General features: G+C 43.6%; 1 protein-coding gene across 1 annotated transcript in view; it reads left to right on the top strand.

Annotated features, from left to right (window-relative positions):
• Positions 1-4,278: 4,278 nt before the first annotated feature.
• The window catches only part of ccdc141 (coiled-coil domain containing 141), a 40,962-nt gene continuing 18,724 nt past the window's right edge, over positions 4,279-26,516 (top strand). The window contains exons 1-16 of the mRNA XM_088083825.1: positions 4,279-4,726; positions 9,672-9,794; positions 11,705-11,944; positions 12,494-12,587; positions 13,272-13,423; positions 13,844-13,996; positions 15,319-16,868; positions 16,959-17,082; positions 18,935-19,051; positions 19,157-19,489; positions 19,966-20,160; positions 20,417-20,584; positions 22,263-22,385; positions 22,555-22,779; positions 23,678-23,833; positions 24,869-25,003. Of these exons, the coding sequence (XP_087939951.1) occupies positions 4,508-4,726; positions 9,672-9,794; positions 11,705-11,944; positions 12,494-12,587; positions 13,272-13,423; positions 13,844-13,996; positions 15,319-16,868; positions 16,959-17,082; positions 18,935-19,051; positions 19,157-19,489; positions 19,966-20,160; positions 20,417-20,584; positions 22,263-22,385; positions 22,555-22,779; positions 23,678-23,833; positions 24,869-25,003 (4,107 nt within the window). The 5' untranslated portion in view covers positions 4,279-4,507. The remainder of the gene's footprint in view (positions 4,727-9,671; positions 9,795-11,704; positions 11,945-12,493; positions 12,588-13,271; positions 13,424-13,843; positions 13,997-15,318; positions 16,869-16,958; positions 17,083-18,934; positions 19,052-19,156; positions 19,490-19,965; positions 20,161-20,416; positions 20,585-22,262; positions 22,386-22,554; positions 22,780-23,677; positions 23,834-24,868; positions 25,004-26,516) is intronic.

Genomic DNA, 26,516 nt, shown 5'->3' with positions numbered 1-26,516 from the left:
AAACCTCAAACCTTAAATCTCAAACCTTAAACCTTAAATCTCAAACCTCAAACCTCGAACCTTAAATCTCAAACCCTAAACCTCAAACCTTAAATGTCAAACCTCAAACCCTAAACCTCAAACCTTAAATCTCAAACCTCAAACCTTAAATCTCAAACCTCAAACCTCAAACCCTAAACCTCAAACCTTAAATCTCAAACCTCAAACTTTAAATCTCAAACCTCAAACCTCAAACCTCAAATCTTAAATCTCAAACCTTAAATCTCAAACCTCAAACCTCAAACCTTAAACCTCAAACCTCAAACCTTAAATCTCAAACCTCAAACCTCAAACCTTAAATCTCAAACCTCAAACCTTAAACCTTAAACCTTAAACCTCAAACCTCAAACCTTAAACCTTAAATCTCAAACCTTAAACCTCAAACCTTAAACCTTAAACCTTAAACCTCAAACCTCAAACCTTAAACCTTAAACCTCAAACCTTAAATCTCAAACCTCAAACCTTAAATCTCAAACCTCAAACCTCAAACCTCAAACCTTAAATCTCAAACCTTAAACCTTAAATCTCAAACCTCAAACCTTAAACCTCAAACCTTAAACCTCAAACCTCAAACCTCAAACCTTAAACCTCAAACCTCAAACCTCAAACCTCAAATCTTAAATCTCAAACCTTAAATCTCAAACCTCAAACCTCAAACCTTAAACCTCAAACCTCAAACCTTAAATCTCAAACCTCAAACCTTAAACCTTAAATCTCAAACCTCAAACCTTAAACCTTAAACCTCAAACCTCAAACCTTAAACCTTAAATCTCAAACCTTAAACCTCAAACCTTAAACCTTAAACCTTAAACCTCAAACCTCAAACCTTAAACCTTAAATCTCAAACCTCAAACCTTAAACCTTAAACCTCAAACCTCAAACCTCAAACCTTAAACCTCAAACCTTAAACCTCAAACCTCAAACCTTAAACCTCAAACCTCAAACCTTAAACCTTAAACCTTAAATCTCAAACCTTAAACCTCAGACCTTGAATCTCAAAATTTAAACCTTATACCTTAAATCTCAAACCTTAAATCTTAAACCTCAAACCTTGAGATAAGCTCGAAGGAAAAGTTCGAAACATTTTTGGGATTTTGAGTTGGTGAAAACAGTCCATCGCTGCTAAGAGCTGCTCAGGGAAACAAGACTTTTTTGTTTGTCTTTTAAAGAGAAACTAAATATTTAAACATTAAACTGATAATTAAAAAATGACTGAATTCAGAAACTATTTGAGCTAAAGGGAGATGAAAGATGTTTGTCACTTTCTGCTGATCAATCACAGTTTTAAATCCTCTTCCTCAGAGTTAAAGACAAACTAAATGACATAACTGCAGGCGTGTTTTTAAAGGTTATTATTTGCTTTGCTTTTCATTTCCATCATTTGGTTCCCTCTCTCTGCTCATATCAAATCAAATAGTTTGATCTTTCATTAGTAATATCCTATTGGAAAGTATTGTCTAAAATGTTATTAATTTGTTGAATAAATAAATAATGGCATTTAAAAAATAAAAAAGATGAGTTGACATAGTGGAAACTATTTTCTTGCAGTCTTAAGATCATGAAGTCCAGTATTAGAGTCCAGTAAGGACGAATCATTTGCTCCTAGCTGTAAACTGTCAGTCAGACTTTTAGCTTTTTAGGTTGTGAAAAATGAGGATAGCCTAATAAAAAAGACGAGTGACATTAAAAACTTTAAAATACCAAATAAAAAGCATAAACACTGAACTGCTTCTCAACCAGCCGAGCTCAAAGCGACGTCTTTAGAAGTCCTTTTCTGCTCATTTTCAGGGTCAGGCGTGTTTTTTGGCTGTCTACCGGAACACGTTTACCTGCTTTAATATTGAGAAACGCAAAATCTGCCTCAGACTGTCTGAATATCTTCACTTTCTGCATCCTCCTCGTCTGCGTCTCTGTGCCGTCACTGCAGTCAGTAAAATGACTGACTTTAAATCCTATATTTGTGACATCACAGCGTCACAGGAGTCCTGACGGCTCATTTGAAGGACAAATCTTAATCTTGACTGCTTCATCTATTCTACCTTGTACCTTTAAAGTCCCGTTTTCTGTATTTCTTCATCACCTAAACCTGCTTTTTATCACAAAACACACACGAAAATCTGACTTTTTACAATATGGGACCTTTAACTGATCAATAAAGCATCAGTGAATGATGTATGAACCATTAATACAGCCGGCAGGTACAGCTGGCTGCATTTATAAAGACTGTATTCAGGCTTAAAGTTTGCAGGAAATCAAGCAAATTAAAGCAAAGATAACTTTGAGATGGAAAAAAAACTTTCAGAATAAAACACAAAAAACAGTCAAGTTTCCGTGTGAGTGTGAAGCAGCCTGCTGACCTCGTCCACACCAAACTCGACATTTAAGACAAAAACACGCAGACAGACGAGTCCTCTTCCACTCACACGAAGATCTGAAACACCATGATCCAAACTCAAAAACTGAAATTAAAACACAGCACCAGCCGAACCCTGACCCTTAAAACGCACCCTGATCCTCCGTCACTCACCCTGACCCTCGAAACACACCCTGACCCTTAAAACGCACCCTGATCCTCCGTCACTCACCCTGACCCTCGAAACGCACCCTGACCCTTAAAACGCACCCCTGACCCTCTGTCACTCACCCTGATCCTCAAAACGCACCCTGACCCTCAAAACACACCCTGACCCTTAAAACACACCCTGATCCTCCGTCACACACCCTGACCCTCAAAACACACCCTGATCCTTAAAACGCACCCTGACCCTCTGTCACTCACCCTGACCCTCAAAACACACCCTGACCCAGAAAACACACCCTGACCCTCAAAATGCACTCTGACCCTTAAAAGACACCCTGACCCTTAAAACGCACCCTGATCCTCCATCACTCACCCTGACCCTCAAAACACACCCTGACCCTTAAAATGCACCCTGACCCTCCGTCACTCAGCCTGACCCTTAAAACACACCCTGACCCTTAAAACACAAAAATGTATTGATAATTATAAAAATTTCATATATAAAATTATTTATCTTTTGTGCTTATTTTCGGGTAATTTTCTTATAACTTTTCTTTTCTATTTATTTTTTGGCTAATTTTTGAGCCACGTGATGTTGAGTTGCTTGTTGCTTTCTCCCATGAAAGAAATCAAACCAGTTTATTCAGGTTTCAAAGGGTTAATGACAAAGCCGTGAGCATATTAACGGATGATGAGAATAATCTTTAGCTGCAGCTGGCATTGATAATGAGCTGGAGTGATTGACTGATTGATCTGGTGGTTCTCTCTCCGTGCGTCGGTATATTTAGTGCGGCTGTGGCGGCAGCGGTGGTTTCCACGAGCCGCTGTAAAGAGATCACATGTCATCTAAATCTGTTGGAGCTCTCAGTCACCACTTTAGCTGCTCGCTGAATGTTAACCCTTTAACACCTGGACCATCATCAGTGTTCTTTGCAAACATTAAAACCTGAAACCTGACAGATGTGTTGGTTTCTTTAAAAAAACACGATAAACTTGGCACGAGGTGCCCAATGATAAGAAAATGACCTGAAATCTGTGGTTTGTTTTTTTAAAAAAGGAGAGATAAAGTTATTATAAGTTATGTTTAAAGTTTAAAAAAAACATAAGGAACAATTTTATAAAATATACATTTACATGTTTAAAATCATGTCATGGAAATATGTACACATGTTTGTACATTAACACTAATTCTTTTTATTTTAGTCTTGTTTTTTAATTTCATGCTTATTTTGAGTAATTTCTTGTCAAGCTGCACATTTCCTCCTCCCAGTGTTAAAAAAACAAACAAAAAAACCCCAATGTGCTGAAGTTTTAAAGGGTTAACTAATGTTAGCGTGTCATACTCTGACAGCAGCTCAGATTCACCTCAGAGAGGATCAGATCATCAGATCATCAGACGATCAGATCATCAGACGATCAGATCATCAGACGATCAGACGATCAGATCATCAGATCATCAGATCATCAGATCATCAGACGATCAGACGATCAGATGGTCAGATTCAGCGTTTTGATGTGAGCGGGATCTCTGAGTCTGAATGCTTTGGTTTCTGCTCCAGAAGAAGATCAGCTCAGTGTGAACTTTCCCTCACAAACTGAACCCGTGTGTCTCTTTGTCTTTGTTCTGCAGAAAACTGGTCTGTCCTCGTCCAGCTGCTGGACCTCAGCTGCTGGTCTGCAGTGAGTCCGGCTGCTGGTCTGCAGTGAGTCCGGCTGCTGGTCTGCAGTGAGTCCGGCTGCTGGTCTGCAGACTGCTTCGATTTGGACAGTTTGGGGAACTTTACGTGTTCACTCCAACGATGAAAACAGAAAATATAATAGAACAGAAACTCTAAGAGATACGAGTTCTACACAAAGAGGACAGAGACAGTTTAAAGACAGGTCTCAGAGGTCCCAGAGGATACTGGGTCCTTCTCAATAACAGGGATCTGGATTCAGTCTGTGCAGATGACGACCGGAGAGACAGAGGAGACATGTGGAGGAAAGCAGGAGACAGGAGGAGGAGGACAGCAGGAGACAGGAGGAGGAGGACAGCAGGAGACAGGAGGAGGAGGACAGCAGGAGACAGGAGGAGGACAGCACGAGGGAAGCAGACGCTCTGTCACTGCTCTGAGCACCATCGCCATCCAGGCCGGCCAATCGCTGCTCGTCGTCTCTGTCCTCAAGGTTTGTCTGTCCATCTGAGGGTCAATGATAACAAGATCACGAGATGTATACGTGTGTGTGTGTGTGTGTGTGTGTGTGTGTGTGTAAACACACAGCTAGAAGTCGGTAGAAGTCAAACTTATATATCCTGACTCACTTTCTCACTTTCTCTTTGAACACTTTATATATTATGTCAACAAATTCCCAAAATGTACACCTAATGTACAAACACAACATCCCTCTTTTAGGTACCAACAAATGAAAGAAGATAAGAACTATCCCAAGTTTAGACCGTTAGCCTCACTTTACTTTAGCTGGTGGTGGATTTACAGAGCGAGCTGTGACTCTGAGCGAGCTGTGACTCTGAGCGAGCTGTGACTCTGAGCGAGCTGTGACTCTGAGCGAGCTGTGACTCTCTGAGTGAGCTGTGACTCTCTGTGACTCTCTGAGCGAGCTGTGACTCTGAGCGAGCTGTGACTCTGAGAGAGCTGTGACTCTGAGAGAGCTGTGACTCTGAGCGAGCTGTGACTCTCTGAGAGAGCTGTGACTCTCTGAGAGAGCTGTGACTCTGAGCGAGCTGTGACTCTGAGCGAGCTGTGACTCTGAGCGAGCTGTGACTCTGAGAGAGCTGTGACTCTCTGAGCGAGCTGTGACTCTCTGAGCGAGCTGTGACTCTGAGCTGTGACTCTGAGCGAGCTGTGACTCTCTGAGCGAGCTGTGACTCTCTGAGCGAGCTGTGACTCTGAGAGCTGTGACTCTCTGAGCGAGCTGTGACTCTGAGAGAGCTGTGACTCTCTGAGTGAGTTGTGACTCTCTGAGCGAGCTGTGACTCTGAGAGAGCTGTGACTCTGAGCGAGCTGTGACTCTGAGAGAGCTGTGACTCTCTGAGCGAGCTGTGACTCAGAGCAAGCTGTAACTCTGAGCTGTGACTCTGAGCTGTGACTCAGAGCGAGCTGTGACTCTGAGCTGTGACTCTGAGCTGTGACTCAGAGCGAGCTGTGACTCTGAGCTGTGACTCAGAGCGAGCTGTGACTCTGAGCTGTGACTCTGAGCGAGCTGTGACTCTGAGCTGTGACTCTGAGCTGTGACTCTGAGCTGTGACTCAGAGCTGTGACTCTGAGCTGTGACTCTGAGCTGTGACTCAGAGCGAGCTGTGACTCTGAGCTGTGACTCTGAGCTGTGACTCAGAGCGAGCTGTGACTCTGAGCTGTGACTCTGAGCTGTGACTCTGAGCTGTGACTCAGAGCGAGCTGTGACTCTGAGAGAGCTGTGACTCTGAGCGAGCTGTGACTCTGAGAGAGCTGTGACTCTCTGAGCGAGCTGTGACTCTCTGAGAGAGCTGTGACTCTGAGCTGTGACTCTGAGCGAGCTGTGACTCTGAGCGAGCTGTGACTCTGAGAGAGCTGTGACTCTCTGAGCGAGCTGTGACTCTGAGCGAGCTGTGACTCTGAGCTGTGACTCTGAGCGAGCTGTGACTCTGAGCGAGCTGTGACTCTGAGAGAGCTGTGACTCTCTGAGCGAGCTGTGACTCTGAGCGAGCTGTGACTCTGAGCTGTGACTCTGAGCGAGCTGTGACTCTGAGCGAGCTGTGACTCTCTGAGCGAGCTGTGACTCTGAGCGAGCTGTGACTCTCTGAGCGAGCTGTGACTCTGAGAGAGCTGTGACTCTCTGAGCGAGCTGTGACTCTGAGAGAGCTGTGACTCTCTGAGCGAGCTGTGACTCTCTGAGCGAGCTGTGACTCGGAGAGAGCTGTGACTCTGAGCGAGCTGTGACTCTGAGAGAGCTGTGACTCTCTGAGCGAGCTGTGACTCAGAGCAAGCTGTAACTCTGAGCTGTGACTCTGAGCTGTGACTCTGAGCTGTGACTCAGAGCGAGCTGTGACTCTGAGCTGTGACTCTGAGCTGTGACTCAGAGCGAGCTGTGACTCTGAGCTGTGACTCAGAGCGAGCTGTGACTCTGAGCTGTGACTCTGAGCGAGCTGTGACTCTGAGCTGTGACTCTGAGCTGTGACTCTGAGCTGTGACTCAGAGCTGTGACTCTGAGCTGTGACTCTGAGCTGTGACTCAGAGCGAGCTGTGACTCTGAGCTGTGACTCTGAGCTGTGACTCAGAGCGAGCTGTGACTCTGAGCTGTGACTCTGAGCTGTGACTCAGAGCGAGCTGTGACTCTGAGCTGTGACTCTGAGCTGTGACTCTGAGCTGTCACTCAGAGCGAGCTGTGACTCTGAGCGAGCTGTGACTCTGAGCTGTGACTCTGAGCTGTGACTCAGAGCGAGCTGTGACTCTGAGCTGTGACTCAGAGCGAGCTGTGACTCTGAGCTGTGACTCTGAGCGAGCTGTGACTCTGAGCTGTGACTCTGAGCTGTGACTCTGAGCTGTGACTCAGAGCTGTGACTCTGAGCTGTGACTCTGAGCTGTGACTCAGAGCGAGCTGTGACTCTGAGCTGTGACTCTGAGCTGTGACTCAGAGCGAGCTGTGACTCTGAGCTGTGACTCTGAGCTGTGACTCTGAGCTGTGACTCAGAGCTGTGACTCTGAGCTGTGACTCTGAGCTGTGACTCTGAGCTGTGACTCTGAGCTGTGACTCTGAGCTGTGACTCAGAGCTGTGACTCTGAGCTGTGACTCAGAGCGAGCTGTGACTCTGAGCTGTGACTCTGAGCTGTGACTCAGAGCGAGCTGTGACTCTGAGCTGTGACTCTGAGCTGTGACTCAGAGCGAGCTGTGACTCTGAGCTGTGACTCTGAGCTGTGACTCAGAGCGAGCTGTGACTCTGAGCTGTGACTCTGAGCTGTGACTCTGAGCTGTGACTCAGAGCGAGCTGTGACTCTGAGCTGTGACTCTGAGCTGTGACTCTGAGCTGTGACTCAGAGCGAGCTGTGACTCTGAGCGAGCTGTGACTCTGAGCTGTGACTCTGAGCTGTGACTCAGAGCGAGCTGTGACTCTGAGCTGTGACTCAGAGCGAGCTGTGACTCTGAGCTGTGACTCTGAGCGAGCTGTGACTCTGAGCTGTGACTCTGAGCTGTGACTCTGAGCTGTGACTCAGAGCTGTGACTCTGAGCTGTGACTCTGAGCTGTGACTCAGAGCGAGCTGTGACTCTGAGCTGTGACTCTGAGCTGTGACTCAGAGCGAGCTGTGACTCTGAGCTGTGACTCTGAGCTGTGACTCTGAGCTGTGACTCAGAGCGAGCTGTGACTCTGAGCTGTGACTCTGAGCTGTGACTCTGAGCTGTGACTCTGAGCTGTGACTCAGAGCTGTGACTGTGAGCTGTGACTCAGAGCGAGCTGTGACTCTGAGCTGTGACTCTGAGCTGTGACTCAGGCGAGCTGTGACTCTGAGCTGTGACTCTGAGCTGTGACTCAGAGCGAGCTGTGACTCTGAGCTGTGACTCTGAGCTGTGACTCAGAGCGAGCTGTGACTCTGAGCTGTGACTCTGAGCTGTGACTCTGAGCTGTGACTCAGAGCGAGCTGTGACTCTGAGCTGTGACTCTGAGCTGTGACTCAGAGCTGTGACTCTGAGCTGTGACTCAGAGCGAGCTGTGACTCTGAGCTGTGACTCTGAGCTGTGACTCAGAGCGAGCTGTGACTCTGAGCTGTGACTCTGAGCTGTGACTCAGAGCGAGCTGTGACTCTGAGCTGTGACTCTGAGCTGTGACTCAGAGCGAGCTGTGACTCTGAGCTGTGACTCTGAGCTGTGACTCTGAGCTGTGACTCTGAGCTGTTCCACAGACGCTTACACATGAGGTCATGTTTAATATTCACCTCACATTGAATGATTTTATTATCTGAGCGTCCGTTAGCTTTGACCTGAATGTGTTTGTCTCTGAAGGCTTCAGAAGTTAAACACTCACATGATGCTTCCTGTTATAGAACAAACTGTTTACTGAAGCTGCTCAGAGTGTGTGTGTGTGTGTGTGTGTGTGTGTGTGTGTGTGTGTGTGTGTGTGTGTGCATTCCTTGGGATGATACAGTATCTCTGGTATGTGGACTGAAAAAGACATGACACGTGAACACACACACACACACACACACACACACACACACACACACACACACACACACACACGTGTGCAGAAGTCCGTGTCGCTCACTTTGACCTTCAGCGTCATCGATTCGTCACTGAGAACAAAAACAAACTTTATTTACGCTGCATGCTTCATACGTGTTGTAATGATGCTGCGTTCATGATTCCACGTGAAGTTCATGTTTTCACTTTTTCAAAAAAATGTTTGTTTCCAAAATGTTCAGCAGAGTTTAAACAAGAGGCCGATAGGTGTTTACACTTTACTGAGACTTTTATATATTACATTTTTATATATGTTTATATTTAATCTAGGTCACTCTACATAGACAGCAGATAACATAAACACCATTTTACACTTTACGTGTGATATGTAATTAATTTAATTAATAAAACGTTTCTTCCCGTTGATCAGACACTGATGTTCCCTCCGTGTTCGTGCGTTTGTGGCGTGGCGTCGGCGCCTCGTGCTGTAAAGTCAGCGTGTTGTCGGTGTTAGTTTTCTGGCTGCTGCAGAGTTCAGTTTGCTGCAGCTAACAGACGCACAAACTCAGATGTGACTCTGCTGAAAGTCGCTGATCAATACGAGGAACAAAATAACCAAATATATCTTTTTTTACCGTCAGTTGTCGACTCTGTTTCATGATTTCTGACATTTCTGCTCTGAAACGTCACGCAAACGTCACGACTCGCCAACTCGCCAACTCATGTATCAACAAAATTTCCCAATGTCACACTCGTAATTACGACTTTGCAGGGACATTCATATTTCTGAGGAGCACTTGAAGGCAGCATTACATAACATTACTTTACATGAATATTTCTACTCTGCTGCTTTATACTTTTACTGCGTCAGCTCAGAGCAAAATATTCGACTCAAGTTCAGTCAGCTAAAAACACAGCAAACTGTGTTTAACTCTGTGTGTGTGTGTGTGTGTGTGTTCAGAGTGGGTCTCTGGTCCACCTCCAGCTGGTCCAGGTCCATCCAGGTCTCTGTGAGATCGGATCGAACCAGGAGGAGACCCAGACGCTTATCCAGGAACAGCAGCAGCTGATGGAGAAACTCAAGGTACACACTCACTCACACACACACACACACACACTGAGTACACACACACACACACACACACACACTGAGTACACACACACACACACACACACACTGAGTACACACACACACACTGAGTACACACACACACGCGCACACCCACACACACACACACACACACACACACACTGAGCACACACACACACACACACACACACACTGAGCACACACACACACACACTAAAAACCCGTCCAGGCTCCAGCAGTGAATCTTGTCACAGTACGTTTCTGTAAAGTACCAACGTTTCATTTGTACGTTTCATTCGTATCGTAGAGCAGCTATAATAATGCGTCATACATTACATCGTAACACGTGCAGAGTTTTACAGTTTTTATATTACACACGTGCACATTATGCTCATGATAACTGAAATCTTCAGAGATTCCAGTATTTTACAGGTATGTTTACTCTCTTAAGTACTGAGCATAGTTATCGACATATAAATATTTCCTGTTTGACTGTATTTCCGTTTTGTGCGAAGACAAAGATCCGACTGTTCGAATCTGTCGGGTCAAATCCGAACGAAGGAGACTCTCGTGGCTCCTCACGTTTCTCTGATTCGGTTTTACAGGAAGCGACAGAACATCTGCTTATTTTGTTTTTGTAAGTTTAGAGAGACGGAGCAGGTAAAATAAGGATTTCCTTCCTCTCTCCGATTCACTCGGTGAATGTTTGTCAGAGTTCTGAATCTAAATGTGAGCGATGTGTATTTATGTGACCGCAACCAACTAGAAGGAAATGAAAGGATATAAAGCAGCACAAACAAACAAAAGTCCTCACGCAACAACCATCAGACGGGCACACAAACGGTTAAAATGTATTCAGACTGAACCTCCGTGATTTACTCTGCTGGACGTTATTAAAAAACAACCAAGAAACAAAATCAGTCAGACTTTATCTGTGACGCACTTTTCATACAAATGAACCGTAGCACAGAGCGCTTCAGACGATAAACCTCACACCGTTAAATAACAGGAAGTCAAGTCAGATGCATTAAGTAAAGTAAAATAAAGTAAAGCAAAAAAAGTAAAGTAAAAAAAGTAAAATCAAATAGAGTAAAATAAAAAGGAATAAAGTAAAGAAGGTTTCTGTGATTTGTTACGGGAACATTTCTAAAAGCTCAGCTCTTAGATCGGCTTTTTTAATGTATAATTGTGAAAAACAGCAGCAGGAACCTTCACTGATAAACTGTCCTTCAATAATAATAATAACAGATACATGTTTAAATGTTTAAATGTTAAATGTCTAAATGTGAAATGTTAAATGTTTAAATGTTTAAATGTGAAATGTTAAATGTTTAAATGTTTAAATGTTAAATGTTTAAATGTTTAAATGTTAAATGTTTAAATGTTTAAATGTTTAAATGTTTAAATGTTAAATGTTTAAATGTTAAATGTTTAAATGTTAAATGTTTAAATGTTTAAATGTTAAATGTTAAATGTTTAAATGTTAAATGTTAAATGTTTAAATGTTAAATGTTTAAATGTTTAAATGTTTAAATGTTAAATGTTTAAATGTTAAATGTTTAAATGTTTAAATGTTAAATGTTAAATGTTTAAATGTTAAATGTTAATCATTTTGCTCCTAGCAGCGTTACCTTCTTGTGGTTCATGCACAGAATTTTAAAAGCTCTGAGTTCATATTTTAAAATGCGTTTGGTTAGAATTGTGAATCAGGTAGCCGACTGTCAGTCTTTATAGATTAAAGTGACAGAGGAAACGTCGCTGAGACGCTCCAACACTGAAAAACAAGGAGACCATCAGAAAGAGAAGCTGAAACATGAAAAAGTGCACGTGTTCACATTACTGATCAACTGAAAGAAACAGGAAATAAAAATGAATAAAGTGAAGGTAAAAAATGTCTGTTTCAGAAACATGAGGGACAAGTTCTGTCTGCGGTGAAGAGGAGCCAACAGGAGCGGAGGAGGAGCAGCAGGAGAGATGAGGGGAGGAGGAGGAGGAGGAGCAGAGACCAGGAGGAGGAAGAGGAGGACGTGCACGTGGCCATGGAGGCTTCTCTGAAGGAGGGCTGGGCGCTGCTCCTCCGTCTGCTCCTCAGCCGACAGCAAGTCCTCCTGCTGGCTGCAGACTTTCACCGGCGAGCGCTGGAGGTACGAAGATGAACGCAGAAACACGAACGCTGACGCTCAGACACGTTTACAGCTGAAAAAGAAAGAAGGGAGTCACAAGATGCTTACGGAGGACAGAAGCTGCCAAAATCCAAAATTAATACAGAATTGTGTCAAGAAAATAATAAATATAGAAATACATTTGGAGAAATAAATAGAAAGGAAATACAAAGAGAAAATAATAAGAAAATATGTCAAAAAATAGAAATTAAAATAATTTTATGAATAATTAAAAATAATAAAAGAGAATATATTGAAAGAATGAAAGAATAGAATATATGAAAGAATTAAAATACCTGTCCGAGTTCCTCCACAACGACAGCTCCCTGCTGTACACTGAGTGACACACACACACACACACACACACACACACACACACACACACACACACACACACACACTCACACTCATTCATTTTATCGACCATCATTAAAACGCTGATACAGATCAAAGGCTCCCATTATTGAAGACATGTGACAGTCTGTGTGTGTGTGTGTGTGTGTGTGTGTGTGTGTGTGTGTGTATTTGCAGTTTGCAGTGTGTATGGACAGAGTGGAGGATCTGTTGATCAGAGCGGACGTCAGACTGACGGAGGTTCAGCTCTCGTACGACTCCATGAGGAAAGGTATCTGTATTTTAGTATTTATTTAGTATTTTAGTGTTACACACAGCTGCAGCACTGAAGGAGTTTGAACTTGTTCTTGGTGTATTCTTCAAAAACCAGCTGCAGAAAAAAACTGATGTGTGATAAATAGGGCTGTCGAGCAATTGAAAAAAACCCAAATCTAATTAATTACATGCTCTGTGATTAATTAATCTGGATTAACGTGTTATTTTGACAGCCTTAGTAATACATAAAGAAAGTATCTATAAAATTTCCAAAGTGATTCTTCAGACTCTTTTTTCATTCTGCTCACCTGGAGACAGCCGGTGCCTCTAACCACCGACGCAAACTGCTTTAAACCAGTGGAAACGGCTTTAAACCAGTATAAACTGCTTTAAACCAGTATAAACCGCTTTAAACCAGTATAAACTGCTTTAAACCAGTATAAACCGCTTTAAACCATACGGTTAAACTGCCCATTAACTTGTTTGCTGTAGGAGTAGGAGAGCATGTGGTGTAAAACAGTTTAAACTGGTTTAACTGGTTTGAAATTGGACTTGACTAGTTTAAGCTGTGGAAAAGCTGTTGGAGCCTCAGACGTCCTGGTTTAAACTGGTTTAATGTCGTATAACTGGTTTGTTTGTCAGAATGATGTTTTGTGAAGCAGAATCTCATCTCTGGTGTCTCTGTGTGTTTTGGCTGCAGATGTTTTGGGTAAATCTCTGCAGGTTCTGAGCAGCAGCAGCATCCTGCTGCACAAACTCAGACGGCTGCAGAGGAACGAGGCCCTCCACAGGACAGGAGGAGTACTGCAGGAGGAGCAGGAGGAGCAGGAGGAGCAGGAGGAGGAGGAGGAGGTGAATCTGTCTCAGCTGCACAACATTTAACAACTCTGGAACAGATTTACCAGTAAATGCTTTGTGTTGAATCTGCCGCTGCAGAGTCAATGCAGCACCTCAGCAGAGGGCTCGTAATCACTGAGTGAATGTTTGGTGGCAGAGCAATTTTAGTAAGAGTAATAAATCAAAAAAATATACATAATCAGCTTTTGTAATATAGAGAAACACCTTTCAGCACTCTGTCTGTCTGATAAACACAGCTGCTGCGGCTGCTGCTGTGTTTGTGGCAGAATTCTGACATATTAAAATCAATCAATGCACTGTGACATCACTGATTGGTTGAAGCTGTGGGCTGATGCTGACGCTGATGCTGACGCTGACGCTGATGCTGACGCTGACGCTGACGCTGACGCTGCGTCCTTTCCCCAGAGTTCCCAGAGTTCCCGGTGCAGCAGGGGGTCGGTGCTGAGGGTGGAGGAGCTGGTGGAGGCGCTGCAGGACCGCAGGAGGAGGGCGGAGCAGGCGGTCAGGCTGCAGCTCCAACAGACTGACAGCAACATCATGGAGGAGTCGAGAAAGTCCGGATGTGAAGTGAGAGACAAACAGCAGATCGACAGCATCAGTGCAGCCTGACTTTCATCCACACTTTATGGATATAAATATGAAAAAATCAAACAGTGTAAAAATTAAAGTTTCATAAAGACTGAGAGAAAAAAAGAGTTTTGAGTTTCAAAACAGAAAAAAACTTTTAGAAACCCAAAGGTTTATAAACACACGTGTTCCTTTAACATCGACATAATTCCCAGAGTTCATCTGTAAAAACAGTTTGTGGCAGTAACCACAAAAATGAGATTCCAGCTGTCGGACAGAATCAGATCATGAAAATGACTTGTTTAGATGAAACCTGGAATCGGATTTGGCCACATAATCTGGTTTTACATATATATACATATACATATACATACAGTATGTACATGTATATGATGTGTAGGCAGTGAGGAGTCAGCTGATCAGAGTCCGTGTACGACATGAAATCGTGTGTATTTCTGTGAGTCTGAGGAGTCAGCAGAGTCGCTCTGATGTGTCAGCGAGCAGCTAAAGTTCACTTATAAATATCAAACCTGTCTGCACTCACACTCGTCTCTGCGCCATGAGATCGTGTTTAAAATATAAACCGCAGCTTCATCTGAACATCTGAACATCAGAAAATAAATCATTCAGCCAGCAGAAACTCAGCTTCATTTTTAAAAGGCATTGAAGTAATTAATATAAAAATAAGGCATTAATTGGTATTAAAACATCTTTCTTTGTTTGTTATTTTACATGTATTTTAGACCTAAATACATTTTTGTGTCTTTATTTTTCTGTTTATTGCATGAAGTTATTTTTCTTAGATTTTCATTATAGTACATTGACAATTTGGTTTTTAACACATATATGTTAATATGATTAAAAAAGAGATAGATTCATTTTTATTTTGATCTATTTTTGTTTCTTTAGTTTCATATGTGTATTGCATGAAGTTTCTTTTACTTTCAGATTTTTGTTAGATTACATTGACTTTTTTACAGTGCATTATACTGATAAAAATAATAATAAATTGATGCGCTTTTTGAAAATATTTTACGGTCTATGGTAAATTGAGCACAGCGTTAGTTCAGGCAGGCCACGGTGTCATGCAGGCCTCATCAGCTGATGAGCCTCTAAGCATCTGATTGGCTAACTCACTGGTGCCGCCTTATTTAAGCTGCTCTGGCCCGCCTGCTCCTCCCTGTTCCCTCTGCATGCTGCTTTGGCGCCCTCCGAGTCTTGGTGCGACTGTTAATTAAACAGAAAACTTTCAGAAAAAATTATTTTCTTTTTGTGAGTAAAAGTTTGATCCAGTTCTCCTGGACTCTCTGTCCTCACTGCAGGACCAGATCCTGGACAAGGACCTGCAGCCTGGACCCACATCAGACTGCAGCTCTGAACCTGGACCAGAGGAGACCACAGACCTGCAGACTAGATCCACATCAGTGCTGAAGCCTGAATCTGCATCAGCTGTACAATCCGGATCCAGACCAGAGGGGACCAGAATCTTCATGTCTGGATCCAGATCAGATCTTAAGTCTGGATCGAAACCAGAGGTGCCCAAAAAACTGCAAACTGGACTCACATTAAACCTGCAGACTGGTTCTGGATCCAATTTGGAGTCCGTTTCTAAAACAGAACAGAACACAGGCCTGCAGACCAGATCCAGATCAGATTTGAGGTCTGGATCTAAACAGGAGGTACTCCAAAACCTGCAAACTGGACTCACAATAAACCTGGAGACTGGTTCTGGATCTGACCTGAAGCCAGATTCTAAACCAGCAAAGACCAAGGACCTGCAGACCGGATCTAGATCAGATTTGAGGTCTGGATCTAAACCAGAGGAGAAAAACTTGCAGTCTGGATCAAGTTCAGATCGGACGACAGGACTGAGATCAGACCTGGAGCCTGAACCTGGAACCTCTGTACAGTCTGGATCCAGATCAAAGAAGTCCAGATCTAAACCAGACCTGCAGACTGATTCCAGATCAGATTTGAAGACGGGATCTAAACCAGAGGCGTCCAAAAACCTGCAGTCTGGACTCACATTAAACCTGATTACTGGTTCTGGATCTGATCTGGAGTCAGATTCTAAACCAGCAGAGACCAAGGACCTGCAGACTGGATCCAGGTCAGACAAAAAGCTGGAATTGAGATCAGACCTGCAGCCAGGATCTGGATCAAATCTCAAGTTAGAGTCTAAACCGGAGGAGACCAGAAACCTGCACTCTGGATCCAGATCAGACCAGATGAGTGGTTTCAGACCAGAACTCGCATCACTTTCTAAACCAGAGCAAAGCAGAGGCCTGCAGACCGGATCATATGTGAAGCTTGAATCTAGATCAGACCTGCAGACTGGATCCAGGTCAGAGGAGACCAGAACCTTGAAGTCAGGATCCAGATCAGACCAGATGACTGGTTTCAGATCAGAACTCGAGTCAGTTTCTAAACCAGAGGGGAGCAGACTCCTGCAGACTGGATCTGGACCAGATTTACAGATTGGATCCAGATCAGAGGAGTCTGGATCTAAACCAGACCTGCAGACTGGATCCAGATCAGATTTGAAGACGAGATTTAAAACAGAGGTGCCTAAAAACCTGCAGTCTGGGTCCAGATCAGACCTGCAGCCTGGATCTGGATCATCTACACAATCTGAATCCAGATCAGAGGAGTCTGGACCTAAACTAGACCTTCAGACTGGATGTGGATCAGATTTGAAGTCTGGATCTAAACCAGAGACACCCCAAAACCTGCAGACTGGACTCACATCAAACCTAATGACTGGTTCTGTATCTGATCTGGAGTCAGTGTCTAAACCAGAACATAGCAGAGACCTGCAGGCCAGATCGGATGTGAAGCCTGAATCTAGGTCAGACCTGCAGACTGGATCCAGGTCAGTTTGATCGCTGATGTAAATGAAAATAATAAATCTTTTAATGTGAGTAAAAGGACAATATGAAATCTTCTTCTTCTGTGGTGTTAGCGGGCAGGAGGCTCTGCTGCAGAGCATGCTTGGAAAAGAGAGGGAAGACAGCCCCGCCCACCAGAGTCTCCTGACCAATCAGAAGCTGCAGCTGCTGTCGTCATGTCAACGCCTCCTAGAGAAGGTTTGTTTTTATTCGCAGCTGCGTCCTGTTGGTCAGTCTGTTTCCATGACAACGGTCCACAGTTGGACAGCATTGAGTGATGTTCAAACATATGAAACATAAATAAGCACATCTGATGTTTCGCATGAAAACATCTAAACTAAATCATGTATATTTCTTTCTTCTAAAAGGATCTGTAAGTATGTTTTTGTAACGGAAGTCTTTACCATTTTATAGCTTGACACTGTTTAAAAAGAGAGCTACCTCAGTCCGTTCTCATTGTGAACTTGTCAAATACGTCCCCTCTGTAAGCGCTTTTGGCATACGAGCATCCGCCTGGATCACGGCGGGATGATGTCAGATTAGAGGACAGCCGGTGGCATTGATATTGTAGTTGTTTCTTAAGTAGCAATGATGTGTGGAAGATGAAGGAAGCTCCGCTCGGTTGCATAATAATCAATTTATTACAACAAAGTTCAGCATCCACCAGGCCCCATGGTCTGCCTGGGAGAGGATTCAGGACCAATGCGAATCTCTCTATCTTACAGCTCATGCAAGTCTCTTATATACGTACAGGCATCAATACATTTGTCAGTAAAGCAACTCCTCACCTGTTGTGATCAATCACAAAACCCCACAAATATCTCCTTATTTGGAAGGAGCCTCATTCCATGTTACTTTTAGCCTGGTGCCAGTACTCTGTGCACGTGGCTTCAAGGCCTAAACATCCCTAGACCTTTGACCTCCTTGCCTGACCAAAATAGGAACCGAAAGAAACAAAGCATAATACACCATATTATGATACGCCAGAAGACGACCACACAGTGCCAGGTCTATCCACATGCACCGTGCACAGCAGGCATCATTTGAGAATGTGGCTGAACGGACTCCAAAAGTCCTTTTAACAGTTTTTACCAGCAAAAAATTAACAGTTAAACTCTGCACGCTGTCCAGCTTGCAAGAAAAAAAATATTTGCAATGTTTCGTACTAGACCTTCATCAGGCTGATTTTACCTGTTAATTTTAATTTAGCTCACATTTAAGACATTATTTCTCCGTTCATGATCTTTTTATTTTATCCTGAATTGTGCAGTAATTTAAAAGGTCTGTTTAAATATGAGAGCTGTTAATTAATCATCAATAATCAGTCTGATGATCTATGAAGATTATTGTGGTTTCACCTTGAAGATGGTTTACAGCAGGAGTATTCAACTGATTATTATTATTTATTAAACCTTCCAGCATTATATCAAAATGAAAAGCTCCATCTGAAACAGACTTCAGGTAAACTGAAGCACATTGTGCTGATAATAGGCCAACCTCTCCTGACTGCAGGACTCTGACTTCAGCTTCTGTGCTGTTAATCATTTTACTCAGGAATTAGAAACGTCTGAGTCGGCCTACTTCTCCTATAGCTGCCGACAGCCTGCCAACATTCACAGTTAGAGAAAGGCTGAAAATAAGCTCATGTGCTGGTGGCCCCGGGCCCCCAAAACATTACATCTGCCCCTGGTGATAATAATGAGAGCTCAGTCCTCCATTATATCCTACACAAGTGTGGACCTTTTTTCTGTATGTGCACCAATAAACAAACTGCACTTCTTTACCTGCAGAAACAAGTAGATCAAAAACTTGATTGACATTCAGGGTTGACATTCACACTGGCGTGTGTGTGTGTGTGTGTGTGTGTGTGTGTGTTTGTTTGTTTGTGTGTTTGTTTGTTTGTTTGTTTGTTTGTGTGTTTGTTTGTGTGTGTTTGTTTGTGTGTGTGTGTGTGTGTGTGTGTGTTTGTTTGTTTGTTTGTGTGTGTGTGTGTGTGTGTGTGTGTGTGTGTGTGTGTGTGTGTTTGTTTGTTTGTGTGTGTGTGTGTCAGGTGTGTGTGTGTGTGCAGCAGGGCAGCAGTGTGTCTGACAGCTGTGAAGCAGGACAGACGCTTGCTGAGGCCGAGGACACTCTGAACACACACCTGCAGCTGCGTGCACAGGCTGAGGTATACACACACACACACACACACACACACACACACACACACACACACACACACACACACACACACACACACAGTGCAGCTGTACATGTTGTCATGTGTCTACAGGCTGCAGATCTGGATGCAGAGAAGATGAAACAGATCCTAGATCAGCTCAGAGCTCTGCAGACCGGTGGAACCAGTAGGAGCAGTCCTCAGCCTCCCAGTGCTCCCAGCACTCAGCTGTCCCCTCTGAAGGCTCTGACCGAGCAGCTGAAGAGACGCAGCCTGGGGGGACACATCAGAACCAGCTCTGCTCCTTCTGCAGACCTGACGGACTCAGCTGGACTGGCAGGTCACGTGGACCTGGTCCTGAAGGACCTGCAGAGTCTCAACAGGAGGATGGATCTGAACCTGCAGCTGCTGAGACCCTACGTGTACTTCCTGAGGACGGCCCGGCAGGTCAGAGCATACTCTGCTGTCTCTGCTGTCCCCGTCATGTGTCTCTGTGTCCCACTCTGACAGTCACTGCGTCCTTCGCTCAGATCAGAGTTATTAATTATTTTACACTGATTTATTTACACAAACTACAATTCTGATATTTGGACTCATAGTCGACAAAACAAACACAGTCTGGCCTTAAAACTCACAAATGTTTAATCTGTAGCTTCTTAAAACGTAGAGATGCACGAAAATATCAGCACATCATCTGTATCAGCTGATATCAGCTTTAAAAAGAAATATCCAAATCAGCCGACATGTGGTTTTATATTTTCACTTTATTTTATTTTATTTTTTGAATTTTTTTTAAACAATTATGTAGAAAAAAAGTTGTGTTCATGCAGACACTTTTCCTGTCAGGAGGTTTGTTTCTGTCTGCTGCCACCAGAGGTCTCTGTACAGACGCTGCTGTCAGTGATGGCGCTCCTGTTCTGCAGGTGGAGGAGGAGCTGGAGGGGCTGAGGGAGATTTACAGGAGGAGACCAGAGGAGCAGCAGGAGGAGGCTGGTGGCTCTGGGTCTCCTCTCAAGAAGAAGCAGCAGAGTCTGGGTGACGTCTGCTGGCAGGAAACTCTGCAGGGGTTCATCACCTGTCAGGACCAGGGGAACAACCTCCTACATGCTGTTACCACGGTAACCAGATCAAAAAATCATCAGGAGCTCTGATTATTGATTTCTGTTGATTTAAGTTTCATTTTGTCTAAATGTGTTCATGTTCTGCATCAAAAGCTTTTTTGTAAAGGGGTTTAATATGGTGTGTGTGTGTGTGTGTGTGTGTGTGTGTGTGTGTGTGTGTGTGTGTGTGTGCGTGCGTGCGTGGGTGCGTGCGTGCGTGCGTGCGTGCGTGTGCGTGCGTGCGTGGGTGGGTGGGTGCGTGCGTGCGTGCCAGGTGTGTGCAGCATCATTGAACCTGCAGCAGGTAGAGCTGGTGGTGCAGCAGACACTGGAGCGACTCAGCAGAACCAAACAGGACGTGAACGAGCTGCTGAGTCAGCACAAAACAAAACTTCAGCAGCAGCAGGAGTCCTGTAGGAAGTACACAGAGAGACTACACAAGGTACTAATACTACACCACAAGGTACTAATACTACACCGCAAGGTACTGACTGAGTCATTGCTGCAGAAGTGTAGATTTTGGAGGGTACAGGGGACATATTCTCTTTAATATCCGAAACATGATTGTCTCCTCCCACAGAGAAAACATGAAACTAACAGAGAACTTTATTTTGACAAAATTAAATACATTTACATTGACAATAATGCCTAAAAAATTCACCAAAATGTAGAAATTACATGTTTGATGCTCAAAATTTTCCAGCTGAGGACGTCCAAACCTCCTGTTTCATATGTAACCTTTGACCTCGCGCTGTAATTCTGGTGGATGCTACGCTCAGGACATAATGCCTGCATGAGCAGCGCTGCTCAGGTGCTGCTCAGGTGCTGCTCAGGTGCTGCTCAGGTGCTGCTCAGGTGTTTCTCAGGTGCTGCTCAGGTGCTGCTCAGGTGTTTCTCAGGTGCTGCTCAGGGGCTGCTCAGGGGCTGCTCAGGTGCTGCTCAGGGGCTGCTCAGGTGTTTCTCAGGGGCTGCTCAGGGGCTGCACAGGTGTTTCTCAGGGGCTGCTCAGGTGCTGCTCAGGTGTTTCTCAGGGGCTGCTCAGGGGCTGCTCAGGGGCTGCTCAGGTGCTGCTCAGGTGTTTCTCAGGGGCTGCTCAGGTGCTGCTCAGGTGTTTCTCAGGTGTTTCTCAGGTGCTGCTCAGGTGTTTCTCAGGTGCTGCTCAGGGGCTGCTCAGGTGTTTCTCAGGGGCTGCTCAGGTGCTGCTCAGGTGTTTCTCAGGTGCTGCTCAGGTGCTGCTCAGGGGCTGCTCAGGTGCTGCTCAGGTGTTTCTCAGGTGTTTCTCAGGGGCTGCTCAGGTGCTGCTCAGGTGCTGCTCAGGTGTTTCTCAGGTGCTGCTCAGGTGCTGCTCAGGTGCTGCTCAGGTGTTTCTCAGGGGCTGCTCAGGTGCTGCTCAGGTGTTTCTCAGGTGTTTCTCAGGTGTTTCTCAGGGGCTGCTCAGGTGCTGCTCAGGTGCTGCTCAGGTGTTTCTCAGGGGCTGCTCAGGGGCTGCTCAGGTGCTTCTCAGGTGTTTCTCAGGTGCTGCTCAGGTGCTGCTCAGGTGCTGCTCAGGTGTTTCTCAGGGGCTGCTCAGGTGTTTCTCAGGTGTTTCTCAGGTGTTTCTCAGGGGCTGCTCAGGTGCAAAACATCCAGAGAAACTGAGTTTAACAGATTTTTTTCCACCAACATTTGCGGTTTTCAGCAAAAATAGACAGTGGAAATAGTCTCTTGATATATATTGTATAATGTTATATTGACATTATACCACCTCTTTCTACAGTTTTGGTCTTTCACTAAATATAACTGTTTCACTCAACCTTTCCTGTTTTTGTTTTAAGCTTAAAGCCCTCTGACAATGTCTCTCTTAGCAGAATGAGTGCTCATTTTAATGCCAAGTTGTTCGTTGTCTTCCAATTCATCTGCTGATAAAAATGCTGAGCAGCAGCTAGAATTTCCTGTAAAACAGTTAATGTGAAGTATCCAGGAAAATAGGAATCTTTTGGTGCAGGAAGAGTACCTGGAAACTGTACTTGAGTGCAGTTCTCTGGAGAATGGACTCTGTGTGTGTGTGTGTGTGTGTGTGTGTGTGTGTGTGTGTGTGTGTGTGTGTGTGTGTGTGTGTGTGTGTGTGTGTGTGTGTTTAGACTCTGCAGGACCTGCATGGAGTCTCTGACATGTTGGACTCGTGCACTCTGATGGACCTGGGCTCAGATCTGCAGACCTGCAGAATGCTGCAGCGCTTCAGTGAGGCCAGACCACACTTCACTGTGAGTCCTCTGACTTTTTTAAGTTTTGGGCTGTTTGGACTTCGGTACCTCGGGTTCTCCAGGTCCTCCTGGACTGCAGAGACTCCCGGGAGCTTAGAGGATCAGGTCGGATCGCCTGAACTGTAAATGAGCTGTTACAGTTTTGGACATGTTGTCTTTGTCTCTGCAGCGGCTGGACGCTGAGGTGGAGTTCATGGTGAAGAGCTGGGAGACTATGAGAGGAGTCCAGGAGGAGGTGCCGGGAGGAGCAGTGAAGGAGGAGGTGAAAGGAGGAGCAGTGAGGGAGGAGCAGCTGTCGGAGCTGCTGGAGCTCCAGCGGCTCGTGCAGAAGAAGAAGGAGCAGAGCGAGTGGATCCTGCAGCTGAGCAGCAGCTTCCAGCTCGCAGCAGCGCAGGTCAGAGCACGAGATAAGGTCTCAGGGTTCCTACGGTCATGGAAGAACCTGGAATACTAGCAATCTCCAGGCCTGGAAAGGTTTTTGAAAACTAATACACCCTAAAAGTTTTGGAAAAGTGATGGATGTGTGTTTCACAAACCTGTATAATAACATATGAGCTGTTCAAGGACAATGTCTGTTTTTAAATTTACCAGCTGATAAATGAGGTCATTTTGGTCATTTTAAAAGAAAACACATGGCTTTGAAGGCATGTTTTCTTTAATAATTAGCAATAATTTTTAAACAAAAAAAGCCAATTTTTATAATTGGCAGAGCATGTAAAAATTCAAATTAAATGTTTTTTTAAAAATTTGTCCTTTAAAAATTTCCAACATTTAAAATTTTTTTAACAATGTTGTTTAAAAACAACATTTTTGCTTAAAAATCTAAAATAAATAAATTTAAAACAAATTGCCAAAAGTTTTTTTTCTTTTCAAACCATAAAAGATTTGTCAAGGAAAAAATCTTTTTAATATTTTCAAAAACTTGTGAAATAGATATATAATATATCCTGTAAAAATCCTGTTCTGAATTCATTCATTTATTAATAATATATATTTAAAAAGCTGCTATATAGTCATGAAAAAGAGCTTTTGAGGATTATCAATGGTTGTTTCAGAGAATGTTTGGTCTTTAAAGTTTGCCTCAAAGTCCTGGAAAAGTCCTGGAAAGTTATTGGTAAAAATGTGTGTGAACCGTGATTTAAGACAGATATTTGACAGAACTTCACAAGTCTGTCAGAGATTTGACTAAAGTCAGACGTCAGCATGGAAATGTATATTTCTCCTCATGATGATTCTGACTGCGTCCTCTGTGCGTCCTCTCTGCGTCCTCTCTGCGTCCTCTGTGTGTCCAGTTGGAGGCGCTGCTCCAGTCAGACCCTGGGAGCCCTCTGACTGGTTCTACTGGTTTCTGTGGGTCCAGTGAGGCTGAGTTGAGTCAGCAGATCCAGAGTCTGTTTAAAACGGCTTCGACAGTGAAGACGGAGATCTGCTCGGCCCTCAGACTCTCCGTGAGTACTTTAACCCTTTCTGTACCTGAGCAAAGTCTCCTGATTTATTCTTCAAAAAAACACCCTGAATCAACAAGAAATGAATGAAAAGATACAAGAAAATAGCATGAAAAGAAACAGAAATTATCTAAAAGAAAGTGTTAAAAAATATTTTTTAATATGTAATTATGATAATTACATTTAAAAATGATAGTTTTCAGGATATTTTACAATTTAAAAAAAATTCCAACATTTCACAATATGCTTTAGTTGAGTGTTGTCACTGTATGTGACACTGATATTTGTGTCTTTTTTACTGTAACTGTATGTTGTTATTTTCTGTAATCTGGATGTAAATATTTCCCTGGTTTGCCTCTTTTTACCATAACTGTTACTGTACGCACGCTGTTGTCTGTAACCTTGATATCCTCTCTTCTTCTTCTTCTTTATTAAAAGTCAAACTCAGGACAGAAGCGGGAAACTCCTAAAATCTCTACAAACATCAGACACTGAAGCTTGTTTGTAACAGGTGGAAGAAGAACTATGTTCATTTGCATCTTACCTATCAAATCAACTATGGAAATAAATACATAAATACACAAGTACATGCATATGTAAGTACATAAATAAATAAATAAATACATAAATAAGTACATAAATAAATAAATAAATACATAAATAAGTACATAAATAAATAAAAACGCACATAAATAAATAAATAATTAAGTCAATCATTTTCTATCTCCCCAAGAAACTAATTTGAAGTAGTTTTTAGTTGTTTGTTGTCGTTTGTTGCTCATTGCCCGTTTATCAGGTATTTTAAATAACTGATGTGAGCAGGTTTAAAAGGTTAAATACTGAATTTGGAAGGTTTAGAGGTCCTTTACTCCAGTGTCTCTTGTCTCCGTCTCCTGTCTCCATCTCCTCACAGATGAGTCCTGTGGGTTTTGTGTCTCTGTGTGTGTCCGACAGCAGCAGCTGGTCTTCAGACTCAGACTGAATCAGATTCAGGTTCTTTGTTTGACCGAAGCTGATGGGGACATTTGTCTCCTTCAGGGCTGGACGCGTTTCAGAGTGGAGCAGCTGGACGCCCGTCTCCTGTCTCTGGACTCCCTTTGTGTCTCATGGCTGGACGAAGCCGCTCAACGAGGACAGACGCTGACCCGCCTCCTCCATGATGACATCATCCAGGTGAGCTCACAGGTGTCGGCTCCTGTACATAGCACCACGTTTACAGCCTGAGCCGGTTTGTAATGCCCGTCCCGAAAAATAAATACGATTCAGCAACTACACAAAATACTGTCGAAACCTGGTTTGACTGCAGTCAGTAATACCTCAGAAAACACTGTAAAAACAACTGCAGAAAACACGAGGTTCGATTCCACGAAAATCTGAAGAATGAAAACTGAAGCTGTGACGGCTGATGATGTCATCGTCCCAAAATAATTCACCAGTAATTCATCAGTACGACCAGCAGAGGGAGCTGCAGACTCCTGACTGACTGAGATTTATTCTTATTTCATCACTGATTCATTTCAAATATATGTGTATATATATATATATATATATATATATATATATATATATATATATATATATTTCATGGACTAGTAATTCCCAATAATTTTCCAATAATGTGTTTCCCAGAAAAAAATGAGAGAAAAACCCTATTATATTTTTAATTAATATTTAATTATTATTGGAAATTTAAAATGCCTGAAAACACACAGATTTTACAAAATGTAAAAACTTTGTACAGTTTGGATGAGTGAAGATTTTTTGTGTCTTAAGTTTCAGACTAAATGAATTTAACGCACCGGTCGATCTTTAAAACTAAAACTCAAAACGATTCACAGCTGATTCTAATCGAAGTCTAAAGTTCTGTGTTTGATTTTCAGCTGTTTCTCTGGATTAATGAATAGTTTTTCAGTGTGACACCTGCAGTCTGCGGCTCAGACGAATCAGTCTAAATATAACTGCAGTCAGCGGGTCCATAAAGAGAGTCAGATCTGAGGATCAGAAACTGGACCTGATGGTTTCAGGAGGAGCAGATTAACACTTCCTGTGTGTTCAGCTGCAGCGACTCTGAGGACTCGCCGCTGGTATTTGAGGCAACTGTAAAAAGCCGTATTTGTCCAAACTGCAGTGGAAACACTTTTTAGTATCTAGGTCACATGATGCCCCTCATACGTGGCCGCTCCCACGTATGAGGGGCTCGCCTTTCCATCATGGCTCCATAACAATAAAAGAAAAGAAAAGAAAGAAATTAAAAGCGCTATTAAGTGATGATGCAGAGCTGTGTGTCCGAAAAACTCTCCCGAGAATTATTAAGCAAACTAGTCATGTGACTGACTGGTTCTGACAGGCTGGTTCTGACTGGCTGGTTCTGATTGGCTGGTTCTGATTGGCTGGTTCTGATTGGCTGGTTCTGACAGGCTGGTTTTGACTGGCTGGTTTTGACTGGCTGGTTCTGACTGGCTGGTTCTGATTGGCTGGTTCTGACTGGCTGGTTCTGATTGGCTGGTTCTGACTGGCTTGTTCTGACAGGCTGGTTCTGACTGGCTGGTTCTGATTGGCTGGTTCTGACAGGCTGGTTCTGACTGGCTTGTTCTGATTGGCTGGTTCTGATTGGCTGGTTCTGACAGGCTGGTTTTGACTGGCTGGTTTTGACTGGCTGGTTTTGACTGGCTGGTTCTGACTGGCT

Source organism: Plectropomus leopardus, chromosome 10 (genome assembly GCF_026936395.1).
Source record: "Plectropomus leopardus strain MGB_pleo_1.0 chromosome 10, ASM2693639v1, whole genome shotgun sequence".
NCBI lineage: Eukaryota > Metazoa > Chordata > Actinopteri > Perciformes > Serranidae > Plectropomus > Plectropomus leopardus.
This window is presented reverse-complemented; position numbering and strand designations above follow the sequence as displayed.